This window comes from Chlorocebus sabaeus, chromosome 25 (genome assembly GCF_047675955.1).
Source record: "Chlorocebus sabaeus isolate Y175 chromosome 25, mChlSab1.0.hap1, whole genome shotgun sequence".
Taxonomy (NCBI): Eukaryota; Metazoa; Chordata; class Mammalia; order Primates; family Cercopithecidae; genus Chlorocebus; species Chlorocebus sabaeus.
In genome coordinates, this window is record NC_132928.1 from 43,618,371 (window position 1) to 43,638,801 (window position 20,431).

The 20,431-nt window shown below is 39.1% G+C and overlaps 1 protein-coding gene across 8 annotated transcripts in view; it reads right to left on the reverse strand.

The window, feature by feature from the left end:
• Positions 1-20,431, reverse strand: part of HMCN1 (hemicentin 1) — a 454,658-nt gene that overhangs the window by 34,467 nt on the left and 399,760 nt on the right. For all 8 annotated transcript variants that reach the window (XM_073011674.1, XM_073011672.1, XM_007989160.3 and 5 more), the window contains 7 exons: positions 19,551-19,820; positions 18,816-18,986; positions 18,512-18,682; positions 6,150-6,320; positions 5,789-5,959; positions 4,923-5,093; positions 4,582-4,752 (listed from right to left, as the gene is read on the reverse strand). In XM_073011674.1, the coding sequence (XP_072867775.1) occupies positions 4,582-4,752; positions 4,923-5,093; positions 5,789-5,959; positions 6,150-6,320; positions 18,512-18,682; positions 18,816-18,986; positions 19,551-19,820 (1,296 nt within the window). The remainder of the gene's footprint in view (positions 1-4,581; positions 4,753-4,922; positions 5,094-5,788; positions 5,960-6,149; positions 6,321-18,511; positions 18,683-18,815; positions 18,987-19,550; positions 19,821-20,431) is intronic.

A 20,431-nucleotide genomic window follows, 5' to 3' on the forward strand; every position in this document is an offset into this window, starting at 1 on the left:
ATTGTTCAACAAAATTGTTGGTGACTAGTAAAGAATAGGCGGTTAATGAATGTTTCTCAAAATGAATTTCATGCTTTGACAAGAGAGGGCAACATACTGGGGAGTAGCTGATAGTCAAATTCATAAATACTCATTATCTGATGTCTTTTAATTAAATACATGTTTAAAGCAATTACTAGGAATTTCAGATACTATTATCATGTACAAGCATATTTAGTTTTATCATACTTTGTTGCTCTTTGCAGACACCGTGTATTTTTACAAATTGAAGGTTTGTGGCAACCCTGTGATGAGAAAGTCTACCAGTGCCATTTTTGCAACAGCCTTTGCTCACTTTGTGTTTCTGTGTCACATTTTGGTAATGTTGCAATATTTCAAATTATTATCTCTTAGGGTGTCCTGTGATCAGTGATCTTGAATGTTGTTATTGTTGTTTTGGGGTTTCATGAACTGTGCCCATATGAGACGGTGAACTTAATCAATGTTTTGTGTGTTCTGACTGCTCCATCGACCACCAGTTATTCCCCTGACTCTCTTCCTCTCCACAAGCCTCCTTATTATCTGAGACACAATATTGAAACTAGGCCAATTATTCACCCTACAATGGTCTCTAAGTGTTCAAGTGAAAGAAAGAGTCTCATGTCTCTCACTTTAAATCAAAAGTTGGAAATGGTTAAGCTTAGTAAGGCAGGCATGTAGAAAATTGATGTAGGTCAAAAGCTAGGCCTCTGGCACCAAAGAGTTAGCCAAGTTGTGAATGCAAAGGAAGAAGTCTTGAAGAAAATTAAAAGTGCTACTCCAGTGAACACACAAACAAGAAAGTGAAACAACCTTATTTTTTATATGGAGGAAGTCTGAGTGGTTTGGATAAAAGCTCAGACCAGTCACAATGTTCCCTTAAGCCAAAGCCCAATCCAGAGTAAGGTCCTAACTCTCTTTAGTTCCATGAAGCTTGAGGTGGATGAGGAAGCTGCAGAAGACAAGAGGCTTAAGGACAGAAGCCATTTAAGTAACATAAAAGTGCAAGGTAGAACAGCATAAGCTGATGTAGAAACTGGAGCAAATTATTCAGAGGTAGCTAGGTCATTAATAAAGATAGCTACACTAAACTACAGATTTTCAATTTAGAAAAAACAGCCTTCTCTTGGAAGAAGATGCCGGTTAGGAAGAGGTGAAATCAGTGCCTAGCTTCAAAGCTCCAAAGAACAAGCTGACTGTCTTGTTAAGGGCTTATGCAATTGGTGACTTTAAGTTGAGGTCAATCAGTGCTCATTGTGAAAATCCTAGGGCCCATAAGAATTGTACTAAATCTACTCTGCCTCTGTGCTATAAATGAAACAAAGCCTGGAGGACAGCACCTCTGTTTATAGCATGGTTTACTGAATATTTTAAGCCCACTTTTGAGACCTAACGCTCAGGGAAAAAAAAAAGATTCCTTTCAAAGTATTACTGCCCACTGACAATGTGAATATTCACTGCAGAGGTCTAATGGAGATGTACAAGGAGAGAAATGTTGCTTTCATGCCTAATACAGCATCTATTCTGCAGCCATGGATCAAGGAGTAATGTTGACTTCCAGGACTTATTATTTAAGAAATACATTTTATAGGCCAGATGCTGGTAGCTCCCACCTGTAATCCCAGCACTTTGGGAGGCTGAGGCTGGTGTATCACTTGAGGAAAGGAATTTGAGACCATCCTGGCCAACATGGTGAAACCCTGTCTCTACTAAAAAAATAGAAAACATTAGCTCTGCATGGTGGTGGGCACTTGTAATCACTTGGAGGCTGAGATGAGAAACGCTTGAACCCAGGAGCCAGAGGTTGCAGTGAGCTGAGATCATGCTACTGCATTCGAGCCTGGGCAACAGAATGAGACTCTGTCTCAAACAACAACAACAACAAACAAACATTTTTCTAAGGCTACAGCTACCATAGTGATTCCTTTGCTGGATCTGGGCTAAGTAAATTGGAAACCTTCTGGAAAGAATTCATCATTCTAGATACCATTAACAGGATATTGGAAGTTGATTCCACCCATCATAGATGACTTTGAAGGTTCAAGACTTCAGTGGAGGAAGTAACTACAGAAGTGGTTAAAAGAGCAAGAGAATTAGAAGTATATCCTAAAGATGGGACTGACTTGCTACAATCTTATGAAAAAACTTGAATGAATGGAGGAGTTCCTTCTTACAGATGAACAAAGAAAATGGTTGTTTGATATGGAATCTACCCCTGATGAAGATGCTGTGAACATTGTTAAAATGACAACAAAGGATTTAAAATATTACATAAACTTAGTTGATAAGGCAGTGGCAGGATTTGAGAGGACTGACTCAAACTTTGAAAGTTTTACTGAGGGTAAAGTGCTGTTAAACAGCATTGTCCGCTACAGAGAAATCAATCATTAATGAAGAATCAATTGATGTGGCAAATGCCATTCTTGTCTGATTTTAAGAAATTGCTACAGTCACCCTAACCTTCAGCACCCACCACCCTGATCAGTCAGCAGTCATCAACCTCAAGGCAAGACCCTCTGTCAGCAAAAAGATTGACTTGCTGAAGGCTCAGACCATCCTGGCCAACATGGTGAAACCCTGTCTCTACTAAAAAAAAATACAAAAAAATTAGCTGGGCATGGTGGTGGGCACTTGGAGGCTGAGATGAGAATCGCTTGAACCCAGGAGCCAGAGGTTGCAGTGAGCTGAGATCACGCTACTGCATTCGAGCCTGAGCAATAAAGTATTTTAAAATTAAGGTATGTGCATTGTTTTTTAGACATGCTATTGAATACTTAATAGTACTACAGAATAGTGCAAACATAACACTTATATGCACTGGGAAACCAAAACATTGGTGTGACTTGCTCCATTGCAATATTCACTTCCTTGTGGTGGTCTGAAACTGAATCAGCAATATCTCTGAGATATGCTTGTATTACATATTGGAGAGAAATACAATTGTATTCAGCCTCAGAAAAATCAGTAAGTACAGTACTTTATATTTTAATTTACACTACTTTTATTATTAATACTGAGAAAACATCTTTTCGTGTTGATTCAGCCTTCATGGTCTGTACTACATTCATTTGTTTGTCACAGATTAAAAAAAAAATGGTGAGAAAAAAAAAAAGACATGAAGCCTGCATTCATAGAGCTTATGTCTGAATTGGGGAGAAAAACAATCTAAATCCCACAAACAAAAGTAAGGTTGAAATGCATTGCTATCTACTATTTAGGGAAATTTGAGAAGGAAGTAAAAATAAAGAAGAAACCTAAAGAAAGTTTTAAGTCTTAACTAAGCCAGGGAGGGCAGAAGGGCTTTCTGGGTAGGGAAGGAATGTGTGTCACTCTTTTGTGGGTAGTGGCTTGCCACATCTGAGAGGGCAAAAGCAGCAGAAAGTGTAATGGAAACCACGCTGCAAGATGATGCAGGAAAGTAGAGAGCCAGTCAGGGCCAGTAGGACTTATCCTTAGTCCTAAGCAGGGAGAAAGGGGAGTATTAGGACCACTAAGTTACTTAGCTCTCCAGGTCATTGCTGACATTTTTGACCCTGGTTCTGTAGTCTCATAGAGGGACTTGAGTCCCAGTGCTCAAAAGACTCCTAGTTCTGAATACCTGGCTGGGATCCCTGAAATCCTCTGACAGACTCTGCAACACAAACTGTCAACCTATTTGGAATTCCTGATGCCACTGGGGCCCTGCTACTAACAAAAGCTGAGCTACAAAGTACATCAACTGAAACTGACACCACGCCTCAGTTGGAGCCTCAAAGTCCTTGTTAATTAGTCAATATGTTGAACAGTTGTTGATGGTAGTAGACCCATCAACTTCCTTTAGCTTGTCTAGATCCTACACATTTTTAAATGTAAATCTCTCTCACTCTGTCAAATGATCTTGATTTTTCAGGAACTTTTTATTTCTAAGAAAACCTTAAAGCTTTAGAAAGTCTAATTGATATCTTGACACTTCAACAATATAAAACTTATTGTTGGTCTTCTTATAACCTTTAGAAGCCTGCCTGCTGAGACAAGGTATTGAGTATTAGCTACCATTTCTTGGAATCCCAGCAAACTCCAAGGCCCATGAGTTGTAGATGTCTGAATTTTTACATCAGTTGCTAGATGCGATGCATGACTCAGGCTGAACTTCATACTTGAACTCCCCTTATTCTTTCTCCTAGGACTGAACTGATTCTTACTTTACTTCCCACACACTCATGTCCTTCAAATTCCCATCCACAGATGAACAGCCTCCAATTGTGGCTTTCTTTAGATATTTAGCCACTGCCCCACCTTACCTTCAGTCTGGAATCTCAGCCCATTTTTCCCCACTCTGCCTCACCCTTTTTCCTGTCAAGGCCAGGACTATATCCTTTTACCAGGAAGCCTGGAAAGGCAAAAGCAGAGGCTAGAACCCAGCCTTGAGTTGATACAGAACTGTACCAATTAAGAGCAAGAAACCACATTTTTTTTTTCTAATTCCTCCTCTCAGGCTTGGCAGTGTTTTGTAATTTGTGGCACCTTTCTCTAATTTGCACAAAGGCTCTAAATGTGCTACCAAAGTCCAATTTAGTTGCTTACCTGGACATGCTTGTACATTGCACCTGGTCACCTGAGTAGTGTCTCCAGGACAGGGACGGCCACCTTTAGCTGGCACAGGGTGGTCACACAGCCGCTTCCGAGTCTTCTCACCTCCTCCACAGGAGGCAGAGCACTGGCTCCAACTATGCCAGCTTCCCCAGCTTCCATCCACTGTGAACAAGAATGGAATGGTCACTGTTAACAAATTGGCTTCAAAATCTACACTTGGGGTGCTCCTGCCTATACAACTTTCATTTTAAGGTCTGAAGCAATAGGGCTGCTACAGTGAGCACTAAATTAAATGCTTTACTTATTCAACTGCCAGAAATCAAGAGACTCACCAGGACACATGTCAGTGTTGCACCTCTGGATCTGGGAGTCTGGTCCCCCACAAGTTCTTCCCCCATTGGAGGGACGAGGGTTGTCACATGTGCGGTACCGCCGCATCTGCCCTCCATTACACGTCCGGCTGCATGTTCCCCAGCCACTCCAAGGACTCCAGTTACCATGGGCTACAAGACAGAATAATCTGAGATGAAAACAGAGCCCCTAAAATGAGAAGTGGTCAACAATGACATTCATCCAAAAAGTATTTAAAAAGTCTCTTCTCAGCACCTGAAACAAAACATACAAGTCTATAAATAGGCAACTTCCCAAGGAAGACAGTTTAATTCAGTTTTGGCTAGAAACTGAGTATACATTCCTGTATTTGTATGATTCCATTTAACATATATTTACTGAGTCTTAAAATATTCCAGGAGCTGGAGGGTATAAATGAGACAGGGTCTCTGCTTTTGATGAGCCAAGGCTGTAAAATTCAGGATACAATGTAACTCGGATTTCCAGATATCAAATTGCTGCAGGGGTCTAAAAATCCAGCTTGGTGACTGAATTAAGGCAGAGAACTGCCTGCTTGCCTTCATAAAAGACTCATAAGCATCATGAAGAGTTAGCCTGCAGGGGTGCTCTCATTCTTATACTCTGGAGCTACTCCTATACAGAGCAAGTGAAATAGGACACAACTCCTGTCCCTATGAATCGAAGACATCTATGGTATTACACAGACACGACAGCAACCTTATAACATTCTGACATCCCAAACCAAAGGTTGAAGAACCAAGTAACAGAATATTACAACTTTAAGGAATTAAGGTCATAATGAAACTTTACGAAAGTATAATGTTGACTCACTATTTCCAACACTCACTTGGGCAAGGGTCACTATTGCAAAAATCACTCTGGACATCACTCCCTTCACATTTCCTTCCTCCATACTGGGGCACAGGGTCGGAGCAGTCCCTTGTTCTCTGTCTGGCGCCGCCTCCACATGACACAGAACAGGCACTCCAACTGGCCCAAGTCGCCCACTTGCCATCAACTGGAATAAGGGAAAAATGTACATGCTTTCTTACTACCTAGAAACCATCATGTTACACTCTGGGCATTGTTAGTTTGAGAGATGTACTTGTGGGCACAGTTAGAATGGGATAGATTCTTGTCGACATACTACCTTGATAAGATAGGTAGATGTTAATTTGTTAAAGGTATAAACAGTGTATTTCTCTTACTTGGACAATGTCTTTCATTGCACACTTGCATCTGCATTTCTGCTCCATCACAGTAGGACCCACCCAGTGCTGGCGGTGGGTTATTACAAAGTCTTGATCTTGTCTGAGCACCTTTCCCACAACTTCCACTGCATGTTCCCCAAGGCTGCCAAGTGCTCCATGCTCCATGAACTACAAACACCCCAAAAGACAGTTTCAAGTCACAGAACCATGCTTGTTTAAAACCAAAATTATATAAATAAATAAACTCAGTAATGAGCTAATTAGCCCACAATCTAAGAGAATTGAAACTGAACCAAACAAAACAAATGATGATCTTTCTCCCTCTGGTTAGATTTTCAGAGGAATTTGTGTCTACAGGGAAATTCAGAAGGCTTACCTGATGCCAAAAATAAATGCTTAAAATCACCCAAAGGAGCTATTTTATTACAATTAAATTTACTCAAACTACCATATATAAATACAGTCTGAGTGTTTAAGCCTAGCTAAGTATTTGTCTGTGCTGTTTGCTCTGGAGAAAGTAGAAAGAACTGGGAGCTTGGGAACAAGGCTGTATAACACATTGAGATGTGGTTATGGATAATACAAATATTTCCACAAAGATAATTTGGACCCTAGACAGCGAGACCACATCCTTAAGCCTGATTCAGCTTCATATCTACATATGTACTTGGATTTTTCAACAACATGATGATTTGCACAGCTGTAATTCTTTGGAAAACTTTCTCCATTACATGTGTTCATGAATTAAAGTTCTGAATAACATACTAACCTGCTTCCTAAACAACATAAAAAGCTGACCAGTAGTTTCCAAGGAGTGATATTAGGGCCTTCCTTTTGGTAACTAACACATTACACCATTGGACCACAGAGTGAAACAACCTTATGTTTTACCAGGTACATGGGCTGAGATTCAACATTATGGCTTTCCTTATATACAAGTGAATACCAGGTCATATTTTTGTTTTCAGGGAACTTGCTAGATTAACCAAAATATGAGCAAAAATAAGAGCCTCAAAGAATGAGTGTAAATATTCTCCAGAACAAGTTGAAAACCATGTAATGAAACTCATTTGTCTGCTTTGGTTAGAAAAATATTTTAAAATGCATGTTACAGTTTCTTATAATTAATGGGTTTCTTACTGAGTTGACTAATTATCCTTGTGCTTTGTAGACAAAAACATAGTCACACAAATCTATTTTAGCCAAGAAGAATTTGCACTAAAAAGTATTTGGCTAAACCTCAGAGGAAAGAAGAAAGCCTTTAAATATATGGCAGATATTCAAAACTACTTCTGTATTAATTCAGGCTGTGGATGCTCATAGCCCTCAAATATAGACTATATGATTTCAAAAATTCTGAGGTTCCAACTATTTTAATACATTTTATTTTCAAGACTGTTGGTTAACAAAAGTCCCAACTTCTTATACTATAATGCCATTTAATATAGATGCATTTTTAATTGGAGGGTTAACAATTGGGTAACATTTATTCATTTCTGTGTTATTTCTATTACATATAATTATAGGTTTTCAGCTAAAGACTTTTTTATTTTTATTTTTTAACCAATATGGAAAATCCTAACTAGAATTGGACTTCATGACACAAAATGTTGTAGAGTTCAAGTGTTTCTTTTATAAGAATGGAATGACAGCAAGAAAAAAGGAAGAATGATAACATAAACTGGAGAAGGCATAAAACATCATGCTATCTAGATGACGCAAAAAAACAAGAACTAAAAACACAACTACCATTTGACCCTGCAATCCCACTATTGGGCATATGCCCAAAGCAATATAAATTGTTCTACCATAAAGACACATGCACGTGTGTGTTCATTAAGCACTATTTACAATAGTAAAGACAGAAGCAACCAAAACAGCAAACAACAGTAGACTGGATAAAGAAAATGTGGTATATATATACCATGGAATACTATGCAGCCATAAAAAAAGAATGAGATCACGTCCTTTGCAGGAACAGGGATGGAACTAGAGGTCAGTATCCTCAGCAAAGTAACTCAGGAACAGAAAACCAAATACCACATATTCTCACTTATAAATGGGAGCTAAATAATGAGAACACATGGCAGAAAGAGGGGAACAACAAACACTGGGGCCTACTTGAGGAAGGAGGGTGGAAGGAGGAAGAGGTTTAGAAAAATAAACTGTTGGATACTATGCTTAGTACCCAGGTAGTGACAAAATAATCTGTACATCAAATCCCTGAGTTATAAGTTTACCTATATAACAAACCTGAATATGTACCTCTGAAACTAAAATGAAAGTTAAAATATTAAAAAAAAAAAAAACTACAGAGGGATTGGTAGGTAAGAAACATGCAAAATCTTATAACTGAATTTGTTACACTATGTTGCAGTTTTAATTATGGAAGGGTAGAGAAGCACAATGCTAGGGGTGGGGTCTCCAGGCAGACACTCTGGGCCTGAATAACTATTCTGCCCTTAGAGGCCATGCAATTCTGACAAGTGACTTGGCTTCTGTGTGCCTAGTTTCATCATCTGCAATATGCAAATAAAAGATAATTTATTAGAGTTGAGGTGAACAATGAATTTGTAGAAGAAAAGTGCTTGGAACAGTACAGGACACATAGTAAATCCTACATAAAAGTGTAAGCTAGGAGGTATGATGAGCTTTGCTCAAAGTTCTCAACAATTTTCAGACAGACACTTGAAAAAATGCTCATTCTTTAATCTGTAGCTATGTATGTATTTTAATGACAATGATTCTCAAATGTCAGGGTAGGCCATCCCCAAATATATCAATCTTTAAAAAAGATTTGCAGTTTAAAAACACTCTTCTAACTGGGGCAGGGAAAGTACAAAATAAGTTTGAAGTAACTATTTGTACCAGAAAGTAAGAAAATATTTAAAGAATCATGAGGACATCCCAAGAGAACACTGAAGCCAGCCGGGACAGGCCTTCCTCCACTAACCTATTCTAGGATAATGTGAACATCACGATAAATAATGACAGTGTATGATAAACCAGGGGTCCTCAATCCCATGGGCCATGGATCGCTTGGCAAGTGAGCAAAGCTTCACAGCTGTATTTACAGCTACCACCCACTGCTAACATTCCATGAACTCCGTCTCCTGTCAGATCAGCAGTGGCATTAGAGTCTCATAGGAGCATGAACCCTATTGTGAACTGCGCATGTGAGGGATCTATGTTGTGTGCTCCTTATGAGAATCTAATGCCTGATAATCTGTCACTGTCCCCCATCAACCCTGGAAAGGACCTTCTAGTTGCAGTAAAACAAGCTCAGGGCTTCCACTGATTCTACATTATGGTGAGTTGTATAATTATTTCATTGTATATAAAATCCACAATAAATATAATGTGCTTGAATCATCCTGAAGTCATCCCCCCAACCCTCGATCTGTAGAAAAATTGTCTTCCACAAAACCAGTCCCTGGTGCCAAAAAGGTTGGGTTCCACTGTGATAATCCATTGAATAATGCCTGAGTCCTTATTGCTATAAATCATAAAGTAAAAAAACAAGAAAGTTCCTGAGAGAGGTCAATAACAGATATGGAAGATAATGATGGAGTAAGAAAATAACTGTTTTGCAAAAATCACAGTAATAACTGATTCAAGTAGAAATCAGAAATGGATGCTAAAACTAGTGGGTGAAAGGTTGATAAGATGTTTATATAGTTTCCAAGTTTCCCTACAAAATACTTAGAAGCAAAAATAGTAACTATGCAATGACAGACACCACCTTAAACAAGTAAAGAAAGGTAAAACCACCAGTATGGGACAAACTGACATTATGTGCCTTCTGAAATGATGCACTGAGAAGGACACAAAATCATTTCTGTGGTGTTCCTGCCAAAATGCAAAACCTACATGTAATCATGAGGAAACGTTAGGCAAATCCGAATTCAATTGTCTTCTCTAAAATGGTTGGCCTGTATATTAAAAAATATCAAGTTCTAGGGGTGTGCCCAAGATGGCTAAATAGGAACAGCTCCAGCCTCCAGCTCCCAGTGTGAGTGACACAGAATACAGGTGATTTCTGCATTTTCAACTGAGGTACTGGGTTCATCTCAGTGGGTCTTGTCGGACAGTTGGCGCTGGTCCGTGGGTGCAGCCCGACAAGTGGGAGCTGAAGCAGGGTGAAGCATCACCTCACCTGGGAAGCACAAGGAGGAAGGGAATTCCTTTTCTTAGCCAAAGGAAATTGAGACACACAATACCTGGAAAATCGGGTAACTCCCACCCTAATACTATGCTTTACCAAGGGTCTTAGCAAATGGCACACCAGGAATTTATATCCCACACCTGGCCTGGAGGGTCCCATGCCTACGGAGCCTCCCTCATTGCTAGCATAGCAGTCTGAGATCTAACTGCAAGGCAGCAGCGAGGCTGGGGGAGGGGCACCTGCCATTGCTGGGGCTTAAGTAGATAAAGCCACTGGGAAGCTCGAATTGGGTGGAGCCCACCACAGCTCAAGGAGGCTGGCCTGCATCTGTAGACTCCTCCTCTAGGGACAGGTCATAGCTAAACAAAAAGCAGCAGAAACCTTAGCAGAGGTAAATGCCCCCATCTGACAGCTCTGAAGAGAACAGTGGATCTCCCAGCATGGAGGTTGAGATCTGAGAACAACTGACAGACTGCCTGCTCAAGTGGGTCCCTGACCCCTGAGTAGCCTACTGGGAGACATCCCCCACTAGGTGCAGACCGACACCTCACAACTCACACGGCAGGGTACATGCATGAGACAAAGCTTCCAGAGCAAGAATCAGACAGCAACACTTGCTGTTCAGCAACATTCTATCTTCTGCAGCCTCTGCTGCTGATACCCAGGCAAACAGGGTCTGGAGTGGACCTCAAGCAAACTCCAACAGAACTGCAGCTGAAGGTCCTGATTATTAGAAGGAAAACTAACAAACAGAAAGGACACCCACACCAAAACCCCATCAGTACGTCACCATCATCAAAGACCAAAGGCAGATAAAACCACAAAGAAGGGGAAAAAGTAGTGCAGAAAAGCTGGAAATTCAAAAAATCAGAGTGCATCTCCCCCTCCAAAGGAATGCAGCTCATCGCCAGCAACAGAACAAAGCTGGACAGAGAATGACTTTGACGAGTCGAGAGAAGAAGGTTTCAGTAGATCCAACTTCTCAGAGCTAAAGAAGGAACTACGTAACCAGTGCAAAGAAACTAATAACCTTGAAAAAAGAATGGATGAATGGATAACTAGAATAATCAATGTAGAGAAGTCCTTAAAAGAACTGATAGAGATGAAAACCATGACACGAGAACTATGTGACAACTGCACAAGCTTCAGTAAGTGACTCGATCATCTGGAAGAGAGTATCAGCGCTTGAAGATCAAATGAATGAAATGAAGCAAGAAGAGAAGTGTAGAGAAAAAAGAGTAAAAATAAATGAACAAAGCCTCCAAGAAATACGGGATTATGTGAAAAGACCAAATCTATGTCTGATTGGTGTGCCTGAAAGTGGCAGGGAAACGGAACCAAGTTGGAAAACACTCTGCAGGATATCATCCTGGAGAACTTCCCCAACCTAGTAAGGCAGGCCAACATTCAAATTCAGGAAATGCAGAGAATGCCACAAAGATACTCTTCGAGAAGAGCAACTCCAAGACACATAATTGTCAGATTCACCAAAGTTGAAATGAAGGAAAAAATGTTAAGGGCAGCCAGGGAGAAAGGTCAGGTAACCTACAAAGGGAAGCCCATCAGACTAACAGCAGATCTCTCAGCAGAAACTCTCCAAGCCAGAAGAGAGTGGGGGCCAATATTCAATATTTTTAAAGAAAATAATTTTCAACCCAGAATTTCATATCCAGCCAAACTAAGTTTCATAAGTAAAGGAGGAATAAAATCCTTTACAGACAAACAAATGCTTAGACATTTTGTCACCACCAGGGCTGCCCTACAAGAGATCCTGAAGGAAGCACTAAACATGGAAAGGAACAACAGGTACCAGCCATTGCAAAAACATGTCAAAATGTAAAGTCCACCGATGCTAGGAAGAAACTGCATCAACTAGCGAGCAAAATAACCAGCTAATATCATAATGACAAGACACAGACTGGCAAACTGGATAAAGAGTCAAGACCCATCAGTTTGCTGTATTCAGGAGACCCATCTCACATGCAGAGACATGCATAGGCTCAAAATAAAGGTATGGAGGAATATCCACCAAGCAAATGGAAAACAAAAAAAAGCAGGGGTTGCAATCCTAGTCTCTGATAAAACAGACTTTAAACCATCAAAGATCAAAAGAGACAAAGAAGGCCATTACATAATGGGAAAGGGATCAATTCATCAGGAAGAGCTAACTCTCCTAAATATATATACACCCAATACAGGAGCACCCAGATTCATAAAGCAAGTCCTTAGAGACTCGCAAAGAGACTTTGACATACAATAATAACGGGAGACTTTAACACCTCACTGTCAACATTAGACAGATCAACGAGACAGAAAGTCAACAAGGATACCCAGGAATTGAACTCAACTCTGCACCAAGCAGACCTAATAGACATCTACAGAACTCTCCACCCCAAATGAACAGAATATACATTCTTCTCAGCACCACATTGCACCTATTCCAAAATTGACCACATAGTTAGAAGTAAAGCACTCCTCAGCAAATATAAAAGAACAGAAATTATAACAAACTGTCTCTCAGACTACAGTGCTATCAAACTAGAACTCAGGACTAAGAAACTCAATCAAAACTGCTCCTGAATGACTACTGGGTACCTAACGAAATGAAGGCAGAAATAAAGATGGTCTTTTAAACCAATGAGAACAAAGATACAACACACCAGAATCTCTGGGACATATTTAAAGCAGTGTGTAGAGGGAAATTTATAGCACTAAATACCCACAAGAGAAAGCAGGAAAGATCTAAAATTGACACCCTAGCATCACGATTAAAAGAACTAGAGAAGCAAAAGCAAACACATTCAAAAGCTAGCAGAAGGCAAGAAATAACTAAGATCAGAGCAGAACTGAAGCAGAGAGAGACAAAAAACCCTCCAAAAAAAATCCATGAATCCAGGAGCTGGTTTTTTGAAAAGATCAACCAAATTGGTAGACCACTAGCAAGACTAATAAAGAAGAAAAGAGAGAAGAATCAAATAGATACAATAAAAAATGATAAAGGGGATATCACCACCGACCCCACAGAAATACAAACTACCATCAGAGAATACTATAAACACCTCTATGCAAATAAACTAGAAAACCTAGAAGAAATGGACAATTTCCTGGACACTTATACTCTCCCAAGACTAAACCAGGAAGAAGTTGAATCCCTGAATAGACCAATAGCAGGCTCTGAAATTGAGTCAATAATTAAAAGCCTACCAACCAAAAAAAACTTCAGGACCAGACAGATTCACAGCCGAATTCTACCAGAGGTACAAGGAGGAGTTGGTACCATTCCTTCTGAAACTATTCCAATCAATAGAAAAAGAGGGAATCCTCCCTAACTCATTTTATGAGGCCAACATCATCCTGATACCAAAGCCTGACAGAGATACAACAAAAAAAGAGAATTTTAGACCAATATCCCTGATGAACATCGATGGAAAACTCCTCAGTAAAATACTGGCAAACCGAATCTAGCAGCACATTAAAAAGCTTATCCACCATGATCAAGTGGGCTTCATCCCTGGGATGCAAGGCTGGTTCAATATACGCAAATCAATAAATGTAATCCAGCATATAAATAGAACCAAAGACAAAAACCACATGATTATCTCAATAGATGCAGAAAAGTCCTTTGACAAAATTCAACAGCCTTTCATGATAAAAACTCTCAATAAATTTGGTATTGATGGAACGTATCTCAAAATAATAAGAGCTATTTATGACAAAACCACAGCCAATATCATACTGAATGGGCAAAAGCTGGAAGCATTCCCTTTGAAAACTGGCACGAGACAGGGATGCCCTCTCTAACCACTCCTATTCAACATAGTGTTAGAAGTTCTGGCTAGGGCAATCAGGCAAGAGAAAGAAATAAAGGGTATTCAGTTAGGAAAAGAAGAAGTCAAATTGTCCCTGTTTGTGGATGACATGATTGTATATTTAGAAAACCCAGTTTTCTCAGCCCAAAATCTCCTTAAGCTAATAAGCAACTTCAGCAAAGTCTCAGGATACAAAATCAATGTGCAAATATCACAAACATTCTTATACACTAGTAACAGATAAACAGCCAAATCATGAATGAACTCCCATTCACAATAGCTTCAAAGAGAATAAAATACCTAGGAATCCAACTTACAAGGGATGTAAAGGACCTCTTCAAGGAGAACCACAATCCACTGCTCAGTGAAATAAAAGAGGACACAAACAAATGGAAGAACATTTCATGCTCATGGATAGGAAGAATCAATACTGTGAAAATGGCCATACTGCCCAACGTAATTTATAGATTCAATGCCATCCCCATCAAGCTACCAATGACTTTCTTCACAGAATTGGAAAAAACTGTTTTAAAGTTCATATGGAACCAAAACAGACCCTGCATTGTCAAGACAATCCTAAGCCAAAAGAACAAAGCTGGAGGCATCACACTACTACAAACTATACTACAAGGCTACAGTAACCAAAATAGCATGGTACTGGTACCAAAACAGAGATGTAGACCAATGGAACAGAACAGAGTCCTCAGAAATAATACCACACATCTATAGCCATCTGATCTTTGACAAACCTGACAAAAACAAGAAATGGGGAAAGGATTCCTTATTTAATAAATGGTGCTGGGAAAATTGGCTAGCCATAAGTAGAAAACTGAAACTAGATCCTTTCCTTACTCCTTATATGAAAATTAATTCAAGATGGATTAGAGACTTAAATGTTAGACCTAAAACCATAAAAACCCTAGAAGAAAACCTAGGTAATACCATTCAGGACATAGGCATGGGCAAGGACTTCATGTCAAAAACACCTAAAGCAACAGCAATAAAAGCCAAAATTGACAAATGGGATCTAATTAAACTAAAGAGCTTCTGCACAGCAAAAGAAACTACCATCAGAGTGAACAGGCAACCTACAGAATGGGAGAAAATTTTTGCAATCTACTCATCTGACAAAGGGCTAATATCCAGAACCTACAAAGAACTCAATCAAATTTACAAGAAAAAAACAACCCCATCAAAAAGTGGGCAAAGGATATGAAGAAACACTTCTCAAAAGAAGACATTCATACAGTCAACAGACACATGAAAAAATGCTCATCATCACTTGCCATGAGAGAAATGCAAATCAAAACCACAATGAGATACCATCTCACACCAGTTAGAATGGCGATCATTAAAAAAATCAGGAAACAACAGGTGCTGGAGAGGATGTAGAGAAATAGGAACAATTTTACACTGTTGGTGGGACTGTAAACTAGTTCAGCCATTGTGGAAAACAGTGTGGCGATTCCTCAAGGATCTAGAACTAGAAATACCATTTGACCCAGCCATCCCATTATTGGGGATATACCCAAAGGATTATAAGTCATGCTGCTATAAAGACACATGCACACGTATGTTTATTGCAGCACTATTCACAATAGCAAAGACTTGGAATCAACCCAAATGTCCATCAGTGACAGACTGGATTAAGAAAATGTGGCACATACACACCATGGAATACTATGCAGCCATAAAAAAGGATGAGTTCGTGTCCTTTGTAGGGACATGGATGCAGCTGGAAACCATTATTCTCAGCAAACTATCTCAAGAACAGAAAACCAAATACTGCATGTTCTCACTCATAGGTGGGAATTGAACAATGAGATCACCTGGAGACAGGAAGGGGAACATCACATACCGGGTCCTATTGTGGGGAAGGGGGAGAGATAGCATTAGGAGATATACCTAGTGTAAATGATGAGTTAATGGGTGCAGCACAACAACATGGCTCATGTATACATATGTAACAAAGCTGCACGTTGTGCACATGTACCCTAGAACTTAAAGTATAATTAAAACAAAAATATATCAAGTTCATGAAAGAAAAAGACTGAGAAAATTTTCCAATTAAAAGAGACTAACGGGACACAACAAATAAGTACAAGTGTGATCCTGGATCAGATCTTGGAATGGGGGATAAAAGAGTTATAAATGATATTACTGGGACAACTGGCAAAATCCGAATATGGCCTATGGATTACATAACAAGATTAGATAATGAAATGAGGTAACAGTAGTATCAATGTTAAATTTCCCAATTTTGATCACTGTACTATGTTCATGAAAGAGAATGTCCTTGCTTCAGGAAATACACAAAATTTCACCTAGATAGTGTTATATAGAAATTATCTGTACTCTTCTTGCAACTCTTTTGTAAATTCAACATTGTTAGAAATGAATTGTACCAAAAGTAAGTATCTTCTGCCCCTGAGATTTTCATGTACCTCCTGGATGAGAAAGGCTATCTTAGGCTGGCGCCCATTTTGCAATGGTGAGCTGAGAAATGTTTAACAACCAGCTCTCTAGGGGTGAGGAGGAAAACTTGTAGCATCGCTAATTTTTGTGGTATAGATACTCCTACTACAGCTGATACTTACCCTACCAATATGGCATCAGTAAATTTTCATACATGCTCTTATCGGGAAGAAATACATGCTTTCATTGAATGGCTCTAGGACACCACCAACACTGTGCTCAAAAAAATAGCTAAGTTCAATTGGCTTAGGGGCTAGGGGAAATAACTAGAGAAAGCCTTTTAAAAAAATACAAGCCAATAAAATAGTGAACAAAACAACAGCAAGTAAGCAAACAGACAGTAGTAAGCGAAGAGTTACTCAACATGAAGAGAAAAGACTGGTTTTTATTTTAGGATATTTACCAATATCATTTAGTTATTATATAGTTATTATAGATGACAAATTACACAAAATTGCTCAATCAAGTATTTCCTGCTCTTTTAAGTTTAGAACATAATGTTATTACAACCAACTTTTAAATTCTTTAAGACTAAAATAAATGGCTTCTCATTTATTTTAAGATTTCAGGACAGTACTTCGTTTTTGTAATGTAATCAAAGTTCCGAATTGCAAATCCAGATACCTACAATTTAAATAACCTTGGTAATTAGATCAACCTGAGTTCAAAACTTTGATTCACTTTTTATTAGCTATCTATCCTTAGTGAATCACTGAACATTATTTTCTAAATCTTTCCTCATCTGCACAATAGGATGCAATACCCAATGTAGTGAATACCTGTCCCGTTTTGGTTTGTCACTATTTCTTTTTCTGACATTCCAGCTAAGATATCTCTCCAAGTTGTACTCCATCATTTCAAGTCTCTGATTTTTTTGGGTATGCTGATCAAAACTGGAAAGATACTGTTTATTATTTTAACTCTAGCAACTAGAACAGTGTCTTGATGACAAAGTAAGGGCTCAATAAATATTTGTTGGATGAATGAATAAATAAATGAACAGCTCCTCTACTTTGCATGATTTCTTTCTCTGCCCCTCTTTACACTAGGTAGACAGTTCACCCAAGCTGGCTATTAGAATACCCTGGACTCACTTGAGTTCAGGGGTAAGCATGTGACCCGAACAAAAGCAAACAGGGTTCCTTCCCAGAGACTGATAGAAATTCTGAGAGACAAGGGAACTCTTTTTCTCTAAGGTCTCACTTAGATTATAAGGCCCCTGTGAGCCAGTAGCTGTCAGCAGTCATTGTTTCCACCACATGGAAAGAGTTTAATAGCGAATAAAGCCAAAGAGAGGAAAGCAGAGACGAGAGATGGAAAACATGTTAGTAAAAGCACTCTCCAAATCCTTGGATTCAATTACACCTGAAAAGTTTTCTACTTAGACTTGTTTGATTTGTCGCTTTACTCGGAAAGAGTGCTAAAACACAAAATCAATAACAATATGCAATATTAACAATATAAAGCACTTAGCATGGTTCCTATTGTATGGTAAGTATTTAGTGAATGATAGCGATTACCATTTACCCCTCACCAGTTGTGTGTTTCTGGGCAAGTCTTTAACCTCTGTAGGGTTCATTTTCCTCACCTCAAAATGGATGACTGGATTAGATGTTACTTTATGACCTTGTCAATACTTATGTTTTCTTTACATGAGTGAGAAATACACTCCAGTTTGGACCTTTTCTTCATGTTCAATTAAAGCAGGTATTTTGCTTAACATCAATGAATGCCATACTTTTACAAGTTTCTCCATGAAAGAGAACTTAGAATATAGTGAATGAACATATTCTCAAGAGTACAGGCCATAACATCTTTTTACAATGAAGAAGAAAAGGCAAATGTAATTTTTTCCTAGGAGTTAAGATAGAAAAGTTTTGTTTATCCTAGTATTATTGGTGGGTTCTCACCTGGGCAAGGCCTGATGTTGCACATAATTATTTCCACAGCATTCCCTTCACATGGCCGCCCACCATGCTGAGCTGATGGATTATTGCAAGTCCTGGTCCTGGTTCGGTTGCCATGTCCACAGCTCCTTGTGCATTCTTCCCAGGGACTCCATTCCGACCAGCTACCATCCACTATACAAAGGTGAACCATTACACCATCAGGTATATTTCAATCGGGAGTACTCACACTGGGGTAATCCATAGGTAGAAAACAAAAATGAAGGTCTATTAAACACATGCCTATCAGTTAAATAAGGAGGTGTACCTGGACATGGCTTATTTTGACAGTTTCGCATTTCCAAATCTGAACCTTGGCAGGGCTTCCCACCATTGGCTGGAAGGGGCTGGTTGCACAGACGACTCCTCTTTTGGATGCCTTTTCCACAGGTGACACTGCAGGCTCTCCATGCAGACCACTGGGAAAATCCACCATGAACTGCAAGTAAAACATTGTCCTTTGTCTTAGCTTTGCAAATAAAATATTGTAAAGGAGATTTCATTTAAGATATGCGCTGGTTACAGAGCTAAATATATAGTTGTTGAGAAATAGCTTATGAAATCTCTCCTTTAAGGTAAAATTAAAATCCAACAGAGAAGAACTTCTGTTAGCTAGAGTTTCTTCTCAGATCTCATCCTCACTCACTTGCACATGGCTGCTGGAAGAGTTAGAGACCAACGAGTTTACAAACTGCTTACCTTTTGGACATAAGTCATTCTTTAAAGCGAAAACATATACATTGATTTCTGAGAATAGATTTGACTTAGTTGTGAATCAGAAATTTAGTTTGGGATTTTAAATTAAAACCTTGACATTTTAAAGCTCTAAAATATGTATTGGTTTAGGCCCTTCAATCTGTAAATTTTGATGATTTTTTCCTCTCCCCAACACCTAAAAGTATCTCAAGGTGACAGGTGACTTGGACTAAAGTGCTTAATAATTTCCATGATTTGAGTCACCCCAGGTACTGTTTACTATGAATATTCCTCTGATCACACTCACCCTGGACTATGACTGGCACTCTGACAAGGACAGAACCCATTAAGTTTCGAGCAACACATTCAAATTCAGAGGTATCGTCTTTCTGAGCATCAGCAATATACAACGAGTTGTTGGACAACATGTTAACCCGGTCATCCCAGGAAATAGAGTGCCCTTGACGGGACCATGTAATGGTTGGTTGAGGCTCTCCAGTTGCCTGACAATTCAATATGACTTTGCCACCAGCATTAATAACAGTTTCCACTGGCTCAAGAGTGATAATAGGAGGACCTATGGAAAAAAAGCACATAGTGTCTCAGTTTTGGTGGAGTTATAACATTTTTTTATCATGTATTATACAGTAACATTATTTTGAAAAAAGTGGTTGATTTGTTTATAAAACACTGTTGCTTCCCAACTAAGATTGTAGATTATAATTGCTGTTGATACAATTTTCATAATTCTTTTTTATTTAGTAAATGTCAAAAATTTAAAATTCCTGAGCAGATTAGCCTAGAGCATGGGCTCTAGAGTCATGTTTCCCGGATTCAAATTCTGTGTCTGCTCCTTACTGCCTCTCTCAGCCCCGTGTCCTTAAAAATGGTGCCTACTTCAGAGGATTCCTGTTAGACTCAACAAGAGGATGTGACTACAACTTTTGCATACAGTACTCTTAGTTACTATTGTTATTTTTGTCTGTGTTTTATATGGTGAATATTCACTTTTTTCTTTTGATCATTTTTGAGGTAAAGAGGCGTTAACTCTTTTTTTTTTTTTTTTTCTTTTTTTTTTTTTTTTTTTTTGCCAGAGTCTCCCTTTGTCACCTAGGCTGGAGTACAGTGGCATGATCTTGACTCCCTGCAACCTCTGCCTCCAGGGTTCAAGCAATTCTCCTGCCTCAG